The sequence below is a fragment of the Lates calcarifer genome, linkage group LG15 (genome assembly GCF_001640805.2).
Source record: "Lates calcarifer isolate ASB-BC8 linkage group LG15, TLL_Latcal_v3, whole genome shotgun sequence".
NCBI lineage: Eukaryota > Metazoa > Chordata > Actinopteri > Centropomidae > Lates > Lates calcarifer.
The window spans coordinates 22,219,185-22,231,610 of NC_066847.1; the positions used below are offsets into that span (position 1 = coordinate 22,219,185).

At 40.2% G+C, this 12,426-nt stretch overlaps 1 protein-coding gene across 1 annotated transcript in view; it reads left to right on the forward strand.

Annotated features, from left to right (window-relative positions):
• Positions 1–12,426, forward strand: part of LOC108891167 (dynein axonemal heavy chain 11) — a 40,564-nt gene that overhangs the window by 22,900 nt on the left and 5,238 nt on the right. The window contains exons 56-75 of the mRNA XM_018688285.2: positions 1,179–1,412; positions 1,564–1,710; positions 1,829–1,942; positions 2,032–2,175; positions 3,047–3,229; positions 3,356–3,457; positions 3,563–3,697; positions 5,002–5,175; positions 5,311–5,546; positions 5,685–5,807; positions 8,269–8,473; positions 8,608–8,772; positions 8,998–9,138; positions 9,448–9,618; positions 10,039–10,161; positions 10,249–10,442; positions 10,533–10,681; positions 10,761–10,888; positions 11,217–11,444; positions 11,547–11,738. Coding sequence (XP_018543801.1) covers positions 1,179–1,412; positions 1,564–1,710; positions 1,829–1,942; positions 2,032–2,175; positions 3,047–3,229; positions 3,356–3,457; positions 3,563–3,697; positions 5,002–5,175; positions 5,311–5,546; positions 5,685–5,807; positions 8,269–8,473; positions 8,608–8,772; positions 8,998–9,138; positions 9,448–9,618; positions 10,039–10,161; positions 10,249–10,442; positions 10,533–10,681; positions 10,761–10,888; positions 11,217–11,444; positions 11,547–11,738 — 3,288 coding nt within the window. The remainder of the gene's footprint in view (positions 1–1,178; positions 1,413–1,563; positions 1,711–1,828; positions 1,943–2,031; positions 2,176–3,046; positions 3,230–3,355; positions 3,458–3,562; positions 3,698–5,001; positions 5,176–5,310; positions 5,547–5,684; positions 5,808–8,268; positions 8,474–8,607; positions 8,773–8,997; positions 9,139–9,447; positions 9,619–10,038; positions 10,162–10,248; positions 10,443–10,532; positions 10,682–10,760; positions 10,889–11,216; positions 11,445–11,546; positions 11,739–12,426) is intronic.

Sequence of the window (12,426 nt, forward strand, 5' to 3'; positions counted from 1 at the left end):
AATTACTACAGTGCAGCTGGATTAACTTTCCCATAGATTCCTCATCATTAGTTCTCTGCTGAGGTACTGACAAATTGCTGAACACATGCCCACAGACTCACAGTGAGTGCATATCATTGTTTTCCATCATAGCAGTGGAACGATCACAACCCAGGATCATTTATGTTAATGAGAGAAGAGTGATTAAGCACATAACGACCCTCCAAGGAAGCACAGCTGTCACAACCAGGAAGTGTCATCACATATGTGAACATGTGCCAGACTATTACTTTCCACTGTGTCTGTGTCTACATCCGTCCATGTATGGATGCTCAAATTATTTTTTCATAGTGGTTCTTGAGAATTTCTGGCATTAATAGAGTATTAGTGCTAAGTGATAGTGAAACAGAAGGACTTTGTGTGAGTTTGAATTAATATGCATTAAAAGCAAAATATTTTGGAAAGTTGAAACACATACAGTAAATATGTAAGACCTTATAAGTAAAGTCATTAATGATTGTTTATCTTCTTAAAGAGGCAGGAATACAAGACATGAAATGATCATTTATTTAAAGTTAGAAATGCACAACCCACTAATAGTTGTAACACAGGGCCAATCAATGAGAACTTCTTTCGCATCTCAACTGAACATAGCATGCTTTGTCAAAAAGCATTATGTCAGATCTTAATTAATAATGATTTTTTTCCTGCTTGCTCCATGATCATTAACAATGGCTTTTTATGAATTATGGTTAGGTTTGATCTTTGTATTCTCTGCTCATTTGTTTTTGCTTTAATTGATTGCTAACTGTATGATTAATGGAGGCTGTGTATCATTGAGCACCATGTGATGAATACCTTGTTGGAATGTAGTACAACAGCAACTGAAGACAGTGTTTAGAAAGTTGGAGGGCATCAGAGATAATGTAAACAGTGTGCATGTCTTACAAGCTGCACGTCAGTGGCCTAAACACATTATTTTCATAGAGGTTTCAAAGCCTAATCATTCCTGGTAGCTGCACCTAAATTTCAGATTGAGTAAGTCAGGGCTAGCCAAGTAAGATGGCAAAACTTGTAGATGAATTCAGAATTTATGAAGATAATATTTCAGTCCCCATCAGGTTGGGGATGTTAAACTCTACTCAATCCAGCTCACCCTGTTCTCCCCTCTCCCCCCCCTTGTCTGCTTATTTTTACAGCCTGCCGTCCAGGAATCCATCAGTCTTTTCATGGCCTACGTTCACACCAGTGTCAACCAGGCAAGTGAAAAATACCAACGCAATGAGAAGAGGTACAATTACACCACCCCCAAGAGTTTTCTCCAGCAAATCACCCTGTACAGAAACCTTCTGGAGAGGAGCCGGGCTCAGCTCCAGCACAAGATGAACCGACTTGACAGTGGCCTCCAAAAACTCCAAACCACTGCTGCTCAGGTAAAAGTCTCTATTATATACTATTGGAGGCTAATATTAGGGTTTAAGGTTTAGAAATAGTATTAGTCTCTGATTTAACAGTGTGGGTTTTTCCATGACATTAAGTAAATTACACACTGAAGTATATGTAATAATTTTTTCTGTGTTTTAGGTGGAGGATCTACAAGCCAAATTGGCATCCCAAGAAGCTGAACTGACCTTTAAAAACCAGAATATTGAAGCTCTAATTACAAAGATTGGACTGCAGACTGAGAGGGTTAGAAATAAGAGAGAGGCTGCAGACGTTGAGGCACAAAAGGTGAGATATAATGTCACATATTGGTTTTTGTACACTTTTTTGGCAGTGCACTCATTATATCACGCCAATTTTCAACGGTCTTTTTGTGATTTAGTTCATAATGGTTGCTTTTGTACAGGTTGCTGTCATCCAGGCAGAAGTATCAGTCAAACAGAAGGACTGTGAAAACGACCTAGCCAAGGCTGAGCCATCACTGACAGCTGCCACGGCAGCACTGGACACCCTCAACAAGGTGCCTCATTTTATCTGACTATACAAAATTCCATCAAATTTTCAGTGATGTTGATCTAAGATAATGTAATGTTTATAATTGTTTTTTAGATGAATCTTACTGAGCTGAAGGCCTTCCCAAATCCTCCAGTGGCAGTGATCAATGTAGCAGCAGCTGTGATGGTTCTGCTAGCCCCCCGCGGTCGAGTGCCTAAGGATCGGAGCTGGAAGGCGGCGCGGGCCTTCATGGGCAAGGTTAAGCTGTCATAATGTCAATCACATCTGCCTGATTAATGCCAATCTAATTTGTGTGTGGGCCTTGACCCTGGCCCTGCCCAGCATCTCTCCAGTGCTCACATTACAGCTGGATGGCTCTATGAATATGCTCACTCGCTAGGAGAGCAAGTGTGTTGACCTGTTTCTCAACCTCTAGCGACTATTAATTCAAGTGTGACCATAAGAGGATGAATTTGGTTTTTAAAAAGCTGGAAGAATTTAGAATGAAATAGAGGTTGATTCTTTACAAAAAGTAAATATACAAAATCTATACAAAAAGTATGGTTTTTGTTGTTGTTGTTGTTTTTAGCATTTTAGACATATTAGGTTTATGAATATATTAGTGGGTTGACTTTAGAAATGCATGTGCATCTGATACATGGCTCTCATATATTATTTAAAAAACATCAAGGTTATCATAAGCCAAAAAGCCTATTTTCACAGTGGCTCTTAATGGTTGGTGTGAGGGCAACAGGTGAAGAAAAGGGGAAAGGCAATCTTATATTTTACACAGATCTAAAAGCATTCAAGTAGTCAGTGTTAGACCAGTATGCTTTCTTAGTACGATTAGAATCTGTGAGTGTATTGATCCATACCAGGTCCAATCATAAATTTCACATTACAGAGATTATTTAATTTGCATGGAGTAACATGGAGAAGGGTTGTGTTGAATTGTCGTTTTTGTAAACATAGCATAACGTTATGGTAAAGTTAGGTTGTTTTGATTTGTAATTCTGTTTTAATTACTAAGGAAGTTTTTTGTAACAGTGCCTGATTTCAGGCTGATATCGGACCAAATTTCCAGTGTGGGCATTTATGTATCCACTGCATTTGTGTTCATGTCTGTCAGGTGGATGATTTCCTGCAGGCCCTGGTGTCATATGACAAGGAGCACATCCCTGAGTCCTGTTTGACTGTGGTGAAACAAGAGTATCTGAGAAACCCAGAGTTTCACCCTGATCTAGTTCGGACCAAATCTACAGCTGCAGCTGGTCTCTGTGCCTGGGCTATAAACATTGTCAGATACTATGAGGTCAGACAGCGCCTTCAGATCCATTGTAGTGACAATGAATGTGACATTTTCTTGTATTTTCTGAAAGAGGGTTTGTTCTTTTTTTGTGGAGATTTTTTAAAATAAAGTTTTCCTCCTTTTTTGCAGATATATTGTGAGGTCATTCCAAAGAGGCATGCATTATCACAAGCTAATACAGAACTCGAAACGGCAACAGCCAAACTGTTGTCAGTGCAAAAGAAACTGGCCGTGAGTGAAATTTTATTATTATTATACTTAAGTCATTTAGTCTAAAAGCCAAATTTTCTTAATGGTGTCTGTTTTCCATGGCTTCCTTTTGGTTTCTTTCTCCAGGATCTCGATGCCAGCGTCCAGAGCCTAACGGCTCAGTTTGAAATGGCGACAGCTGAGAAAATCAGCTGTCAGGAGGAGGTGGTGCGCACCAACCAGACCATAGAGCTGGCCAACCGACTAGTCAAGGGCTTAGAGGTAAACAAGGAGAGATAGAGGAGTTTTGTGGTGTCACTGGGGCCGACCTGGCATAAAGTAAACTGTCAATTTGCCGGAGGCATTCATGGAGAGGTGCTGGTAATCGAATTGCATCAGTAATCTGGACTAGAAGTTGTTATGTCCTGGCAGGATAGCCTGACATTTGTATGAGTACATCAGGCAAAGGGAGATTTTACAGCCTGGCCCAGCAGCATACTGGGGACTTGTGAGACAGGTAGAGAGGGCTGGACCACAGAAAACGCATGGCTGAACTGGGCAACTGGCTGGCTGAATGGTTTCCAAATGGAGAAAGGAAGAGAGATGGCAAGAACACTACACTAACACTGCTCTCAGTCAGTGCAGTAGACAGGGTGTGTGCGCGCGCGTGTGTATACACATTTCTGTGCTAATGTCCTTGCTCAAGCTCTTGTTTGTCTGAGGTGTAATAATAATTCATTCTCAAAAATTTTCAAACAAATTGTCATAGAATATGAATGTATGGAATATATAAATGTCTAATGTTGCATATTTCTATAATTTGTTGAATATTATATTTAACTCTTTTCCGTTGCTGTGCATGCCTTGTTTGGGCTACAGTATCTATTATCTTTATGGATGCTAATATGAAATAAAAGATGGCCATTTCAGTGGCCATTTTGTAAGTTCGACTTTCTTATCCCACAAAATAAATGTGGTTTGCATGGAACAGCTTGGCTTTTAAGCATATCAAGATAAATGTTTTGTCTTTATGGCATTGACCTGGAAGCAATAGTGTTCAGACTAATAAATCAGGCCGTCTATATTTAATCATTAACTTACCTCAAAGCCTCAACAGCTGTTGGAAATTAACAATGTCTCACCCCGGACTGAGTGATATTACAGGCAATCCATAATACATTAGAGTAAAATTATAGTGATTTTTAACTGTCTGAGAATTTATTATGTGACATATTCTAGATCCACAGCCCCTTGTAAGAAAATGCCATGCATGATTTATTGTTGTAGGGCTGTCACAGTCATACTATTGAAGGTTTAAATAAATGCTAAATTGATGCTGAGTGAATCAAACTTCCAAAGCTATTTTAAGGGAATGGCAGTGGTCTGCTTTAGTGCTTACATTTTTTTAGTTTGTAAAATAAATGGAGTGGGACTTTGCACAGTATGCAAATTTCCCTGCATTGTAGAGTCCAATGTAGTCCTTTGGTTTTAACTGTCTTCAGAAGAATTCCCCTTGTAAATCAGTTTTTGTGTGTTTCCTGTTGATTCTTAAAATGATATTTAAGACTTTTCTTTGTGTCTTGCAGTCAGAGAAGGAGCGCTGGTCCCAAGCAACTGTACAATATGAAACGCAACAGAAAACCCTGTGTGGTGATGTCCTCCTCACTTCAGCATTCGTCTCTTACATGGGTTATTTTACCAGGCAGTATCGCGTGGAGCTTCTAAACAATGCATGGATCCCCTTCCTTCGGTCTCAGAAGGTCAGATCAGTTTTGCAACAGACTTGGTGTTGTTTAGATCACAGTTGTCTTTCTCTCTACAAACTGAAGCTCATCTGCCTCAGCTGCCACTGGTGCTCCAACTACAGTGACATCATTCCTTGGTTTCTGTTCCAGGTCTCCGCACCCCTGACAGACGGCCTGGATCCCATCCTCATGCTTACAGATGATGCCACTGTGGCTGCCTGGCATAACCAGGGCCTGCCAAATGATAGGATGTCCACCGAGAACGCTGCCATCCTGACCACCAGTGAGCGTTGGCCACTCATCATTGACCCACAGCAGCAGGGCATCAAGTGGATCCGAAACCGGCTAGGGTCAGAGCTGAGGGTGGTGCAGCTGGGACAGAAAGGGTAAGGGGGAACTATCTATCCATTTGCAATCATGGTGTCCTGCTTTAAAATGCCAGGGAGTGCTAATATACCATAGAAATGAACATGTCAAAATACATCTTATTTTGTTTTTTTCTTTCATTGCTTTTGACTTGGTAGGTATCTAGATGTGATTGAACAAGCTCTTGCTTGTGGTGAAACAGTTGTGATAGAAAATCTGCCAGAAAAGGTAGACCCGGTCCTGGAGCCTCTGCTGGGCAGGAACACTATCAAAAGAGGAAGGTTAGTAATAAACCTGCAATATTGCACTTACACTGTTGTACTACTGAGGGATCAAACCAACTCACCAATAGTAAATGCTTTGTTTTGCTGAAAACATACTAAATCAATGTATGGTTTTTATATCCCTCTTGATACACAAGTCAATACACCCACAACCCATCACAATGTGTCTGTGGTGTGAGACAATAGGAGCAGATTTGCCAGATGGTTGAATCTCAGTGAGCACTGAAGCACCAGTAAGACATGACTGAATGCATTATTATTGCCCACTCTTTAGATTATAAATGAATTTGTGGCGCGTGTTCTGAATCCCAGAGGCCAACATATTGATTGTCCCCTCAAGACGGGTGATAGATGTATATTTGTGTGTTCATATTCTTTAGGTGTGATGAATATTGAACAGCTGAGCCTCAGTGTAAAAGCGGAATTGAGGACAGTCATGGTTATGTATAAGGACTTCTGTCTGCCACAAAAAGCTGGCATGTAACAAACTAAATTCACTGGTCCTCCATCATTATGGTAATCTCAAATCAGCTTTAGTAATTTTATAATCATGATAGGTGATGTGTTGGCATTTGTCTATACTTATTTATTTGGAAGCAGTATAATAAAATTAGTGAATCAGCTTTAAACCCACTAACATGACTTGTTGCATCTGGATTATCTTAAATCATAACTTAAGTCATTTGTCAAGATGTGAGGTCAAATTTGGGTATTTCATGTTGTTTAATTAGAAGTAAGGCTCCACCACTAATGCTCTTAGATAAAATCTTTATCAGAAACTTAGACATGCCATACCAAGTGGTACTTTCGTATATTTTGTAAATCTGCTTGATTTCAAGCCTGATTGTTAAACATGACCGTGGCTGCCCACTGAAATCCACTTCACACATATAACAGTGCTGCCAAAATATAGTAGCTGCTCTGCAATTTCCTTTGTTCAATTACCAGTTACCCTCAACAGGTAAAATCCAGCAAACCTACAGAAGAAAAATAGAAAATACTCTATTTTGACATCCTGCTTTGACTTCCCTCTCAAAAATGTTTATGTCTTTCTTGCACTGATCTATATATGACCATGAATATTGAATATCTTAGCGCATGTTCATTGAGCTTCTCCTGAAGTCCCGTCTGTCCAGACGTAACAATTCATCATAGTAAATCTGATTATAAGTTTATCCCTTGTAGATGACCCACACACTTGTTTCTGTCGATGATTAATACAACCTGCTGGGGCAGCCATGATGGATCTGGTAGGGCTCCACAGCTGAAGTTCATTAATAATTGGAATGTTGTAGAGTGTGAAGTAATGAATACTAATTATTCCTTTCATGGCTGACGGAAGACTACAAGCCAATCCATCAGCAAGGACTTTAATTTGGTGGAGTAATGGTTCTATCAATAGTACATTAATTCTGGCTTGTGAAGATATAGAGTTGAACCAGACCCAGGCCATGAGGAACCTGTGCTGTAAAATTGGGGCCTTGCCTGACATCTAAGGGGTAATTAGAGAAAAATGAAAAGCCACCAGCTTCGTCAAGCCAGTGCTAATTTAATTGAAATGCAGGAACAGATAAATATTGGCTGCTGTGGTGGTAATCTTTCATATTTATTCAAGATTATTTGTCTACAGTAAAGTGACATTTGGAACCAGAGTGAAGTTCTTTCATTTGTTGGAAGTTGCAACATGTGCAAGTGTGAGGTCGACAAGCTCAGTTGCTTACAGACAGGTTCCAGGATACAAAGGGTTTGCACTGCCAGAATTTAAATGTACAACATCATTATTGTCATCATCATGATTGTTTTTGAATTATTCAAAAAAATCACCTGCACTGGAAAGAACTGGTGATATTTCTAATTATCCTCACTTTCTCACTTTGAAATTTAATGCAGTAATGACTCACTGATGGAAGTAGAACTGAACTGAACTCTGTTGCCAGTTTTGGAATTAGATTCTTTGTTCTTGCAAGGCAGTAAAAAATAAGTGTTATCATTTTCACAATGGTCACTCTTTACACTGGAGACTGTAGATTGTCAAAAACAAACCTGTCTGCATACTTTTTTGTTTTTCTGGAGCTCATCAGCATAGTGAGTTTACCCAGTTGTCATGTAAACTGATCTGTAAACATGCAAACTCATTAGCTGCTATCATTTCATCCCTAGCACTTCTTCCATGCTGACTTCACAGTTAAGCAAAAATTAATTTCCTTTAAGATGATGACTGTGTGAGACATTTGACAGCTTCAGAAAAAGCTAGAAAAGTGACTTTGAGTTGGGAGTCATTCCTTAAATAGTAACAAAGCTGAGTTTTTCCACATGTTAAAGCACACTTACTCTAACACCTTCATGGTTTCTGTACTTTTTGTTCATCAAATTTACCAACAGTGACCTTTTAATATAACAACGCAGCAGTAATGTCAATTTTGGCTTGAGTTAATATTTTAAAATTGCACTTTTCCAGGTACATTCAAATTGGGGGCAAAGAGTGTGAATACAACAGTAACTTTCAACTCATACTGCACACTAAGTTGGCCAATCCCCATTTCCCGCCTGAGCTCCAGGCCCAGACCACACTCATTAACTTCACAGTGACTCCTGTTGGCCTGGAAGAACAGCTGCTGGGAAAGGTAGTGTCCTGTGAAAGGCCTGATCTGGAGGCCCTAAAGGTGAATGCTTGAGCATTTTATGAAAGATGTTGACTGTTGTATCTACAGTAAACCATTTTGATTTGAGTGATTTTAAATGTAAGACCCCAGTCTATAATATGAATCTGTCAATCTAAATTGTTGTGTGTATGAAGATGGAGCTGACCACTCAACAGAACCACTTCAAGATTGAGCTCAAAAGGTTGGAGGACGATCTGTTGAGTCGCCTTTCTGGAGCCTGTGGTAATTTTCTGGGTGATATTTCTCTGGTGGAGCAACTTGAGAACACCAAGTCTACAGCTGCTCACATTCAGTACAAGGTGAAGTTATAACCACACCAACAGGGTCCTCTCAGTTGTCAGACTGCAGTCAAGTGCATGTGTTTTTTTTGGTCACTCAAGTGTTTTTGAATGTCACACAACAGCAAGTGCCTCATTTTATTGCATTAGCTGCAAATGATGTGTAGTTAGGAATATGTGTAATGAGAGGGTTTTGGAGCATGACTGAGAGCCTAATAGCTCATTTTGCGCAATTGGAACACGCAGGTGGTGGAGGCCAGAGAGAATGAGACAAAGATCAACGAGGCTCGGGAACTATACCGCCCAGCAGCTGAGAGAGCGTCACTCCTCTTCTTCATCATCAATGACCTCAGCAGGATTAACCCCATGTACCAGTTTTCTCTCAAGGTGAAACCTTTACCCCTGAAGCGCTCTCAGGGGACAAACATCGTCTTGTGCGTTATTTCAAACCATACTCAATCCACTTGACCAATTTTTTGTTGGATTTTTTTAAAATTGGTGTTGTTTGTAATTGTTATTTCTCTTGGTGATTAAGATTTATGCAGAGCCCTACATGTACAAATCAGCATAAATGTGTGTTTCCACACCAAAATGTCAGTATTTGTTTTGTGTTTAGCTCTCAGTCCAGTGCAGAACACAGACTATATGTAAGTATTCCTCATGATAGCACTAATCCTCCCTTTGGTTGTGTTCCAGACCTTTAACTCAGTGTTTAACAAAGCGATGGAGCGTGCAGAATGGGATGAGGATGTGAGGACCAGAGTGCACACCCTCACTGAGGCCATCACCTATTATGTATTCCTGTACACCAGCCAGGGCCTGTTTGAGAGAGACAAGTTAACCTTCTTGTCACACACTGCCTTCCAGGTGAGGGACTCAGGGCCGCCTCAAAGGTGGGGCCTCCTGTCATCCTCATCAATCAAAGTATTTTTCTGCCCCCACATTAACTTCAATTAAAAGCAGTCAGCAGGACCATACGCTGATATTGATTACCTCTCACACCTTGCTCCGTGGCTGCTGTTCAGACAGTTGGTTCTGACAAGGGGGTTGGTTCTGATAGCATAATGCAATTATCTGTCATTGCGCCAACTGTTGTCTCATCTTAGAAACTGGTGCTCTGAAGGCTGTCCTTCATGTGGCTTTTTCACATTCAGAGGAACTTATTGAGCCTGTATGACTTTTCCCTTTGCCAGAGTTTTCTTGCAGTCTTCAACTGTTGTGGAAATGATTTAAAAGAGATTAATACAACATAGATCATTACAAACTGCTCTTGGCCCTTCCCTTCAGATTCTTCTCAAACAGGGCCTGATCGATGCAGAGGAGTTCGACTTCCTACTGCGTTTTCCTGTCGAAACTAGCAAACTTAGTCCTGTGTCCTTCCTCTCTCCACAAGTCTGGGGGGCCATTAAGGTACAGTATAGGCTCTTAACATATCATCACTACATACTATTTTACAGTGTTAAGAGAAGTCTTACAATGTCTGTTTTTTGGATATAGACAATTTCTACAATGGAGGACTTCATTGGACTGGACAGAGACATGGAGAGTTCACCAAAGCGCTGGAGGAAGATTGTTGAGTCTAATTGTCCTGAAAAGGAAAGACTTCCCCAGGACTGGAAGAACAAAAGTTCCCTCCAGAAGCTCATTATACTTAGAGCACTTCGCCCTGATAGGATGACCTATACACTAAGGTGAGTAAATGACCAAATTCTGTTTATATTAGTAAGTCAATAAGTATTAACCAGTACATCACTCTGATTTTTGACAATTTTTCCTTGCAGGACCTTTGTGGAGGAGAGCATGGGAACCAAATATGTGGATGCTGCTAGGTTGGAATTTGACAAGTTGTATGATGAAAGTGGCCCTTCAACCCCTGTGTTCTTTATCCTCTCACCTGGGGTAGATCCACTCAAAGATGTAGAGAAACTAGGTATTGTGAGTGTTGTTTGTTGTTTATGCATCTTGGTCACTTGGAAGGGATAACTAATCAAAATATTCTGTCTTTGCAGGTTTGAAGTTGGGATTTTCCATTGACCAGGGCACTTTGCACAATGTGTCCCTGGGACAGGGGCAGGAGGAGGTGGCTGAAAGGGCTCTGAGGAATGCTTCTAAACTGGGACACTGGGTGATTCTGCAGGTGGGGAATTTTATTATTCAATGACTAGATAACTATGATGACTTCAGGCAGCTTTTCCAGCCAGTCTGTAATGCTTCTAATGATATTATCCCACCCTCTGAGCAAGGGAAATAAACTCAATTTGGTTCAATAAAAAACATAATTGGCTAGATCAGCTCCATAAATGCCTCCTTTAAAGGGAGAAGCCTGCAGCCAAGTGAGTCACTGAAGGTTTTCTTACTAACTCCGAACACAGGGAGAAGCATAACTACATAAAAACACTTTTAATCAATTTATAACACAATCTGCCTGATCCTTTTTTAATGTTTTTGATTTTTTTATTTTCCAGAACGTACACCTCGTGGCTTGTTGGCTGCCCTCTCTAGATGCTCTTCTGGAGACAGCAGCGGTGGAGAGTCACCCCAACTATAGGGTTTTCATCACTGGGGAACCAGCACCAAGCCCTGAGAAGCATGTGATCCCCAGAGGCATATTGGAAAATGCCATAAAAATCACCAATGAGCCACCCACTGGCATGAACGCCAGTCTGCACACAGCCCTCAACAACTTCAGTCAAGTGTGTTGAAAATTTTAATTTTAAAGAATTTCTGAAAATGCATCACATGTGATAGCATTCACTGTCATGTGTGTTTCTTACCCTCTCTCTCTCTATTTTCAGGACACTCTGGATATGTGTTCCAGACAACAGGAGTTCAACTCAATGTTCTTCTCCCTGTGCTTCTTTCATGCTTGTGTTACAGAGCGCCGTAAATTTGGTCCCCAAGGATGGAACCATAACTACCCCTTCAGCACTGGAGACCTCGCCATCTCAGCAAATGTCTTGTACAACTACTTAGAGGCCAACGCCAAAGTATTTTTAACACTATTTTTAAATATAATTCAACATTTTACTTTTAATTCATATTTTATATTGATATTAATAAAACTTCAATTTGTTTTATACTACTACTTTCTTAAGCTGTGTAAATTTATAATGATAATGGTGTTTGCAGTGGCATTATTGTCAGACAGGGATGCTGAATTACAGCACAGTGCCTTCAATTACTTATTGAAATCTTTTTTTTCCACTGTTATTTGTGAAAAATGTTCGTTCCCATCTTTTTTTCTACATTTCTTCTCTTACAACGCAACCTATAATTTAGCTTTATTTCATGAAGACAAAAAATCCATTCTCAGGGTGCTGCATCCCTCACAACTCCTAATGCATTTCTCTTAGAACTCCTATTACTCTGGTCACAACCAATTATGTCTCCTAGGTATTCTGCCCTCCAAAAAACGAATGTCCTTCATTATGTTAACCAAACAGTAACCTGTATGTGCGTATACAGAGAATTCATTAGGAGGGCAATGAAGCGTTATCCTAAATGTAATTACATGCAGCCAGTGTGACAGTTCACAACGCTACATAAGTGATCACTGCAATTAGAGCTGATGAAGGAAGCAATTTGCAAAACAATACAGGTACAAATGATTGTGAACCTCCAGCTTTTGTAATTTGTTATGAATCACAGGTTCTTTTCATCCTCCTTCACCCTCAC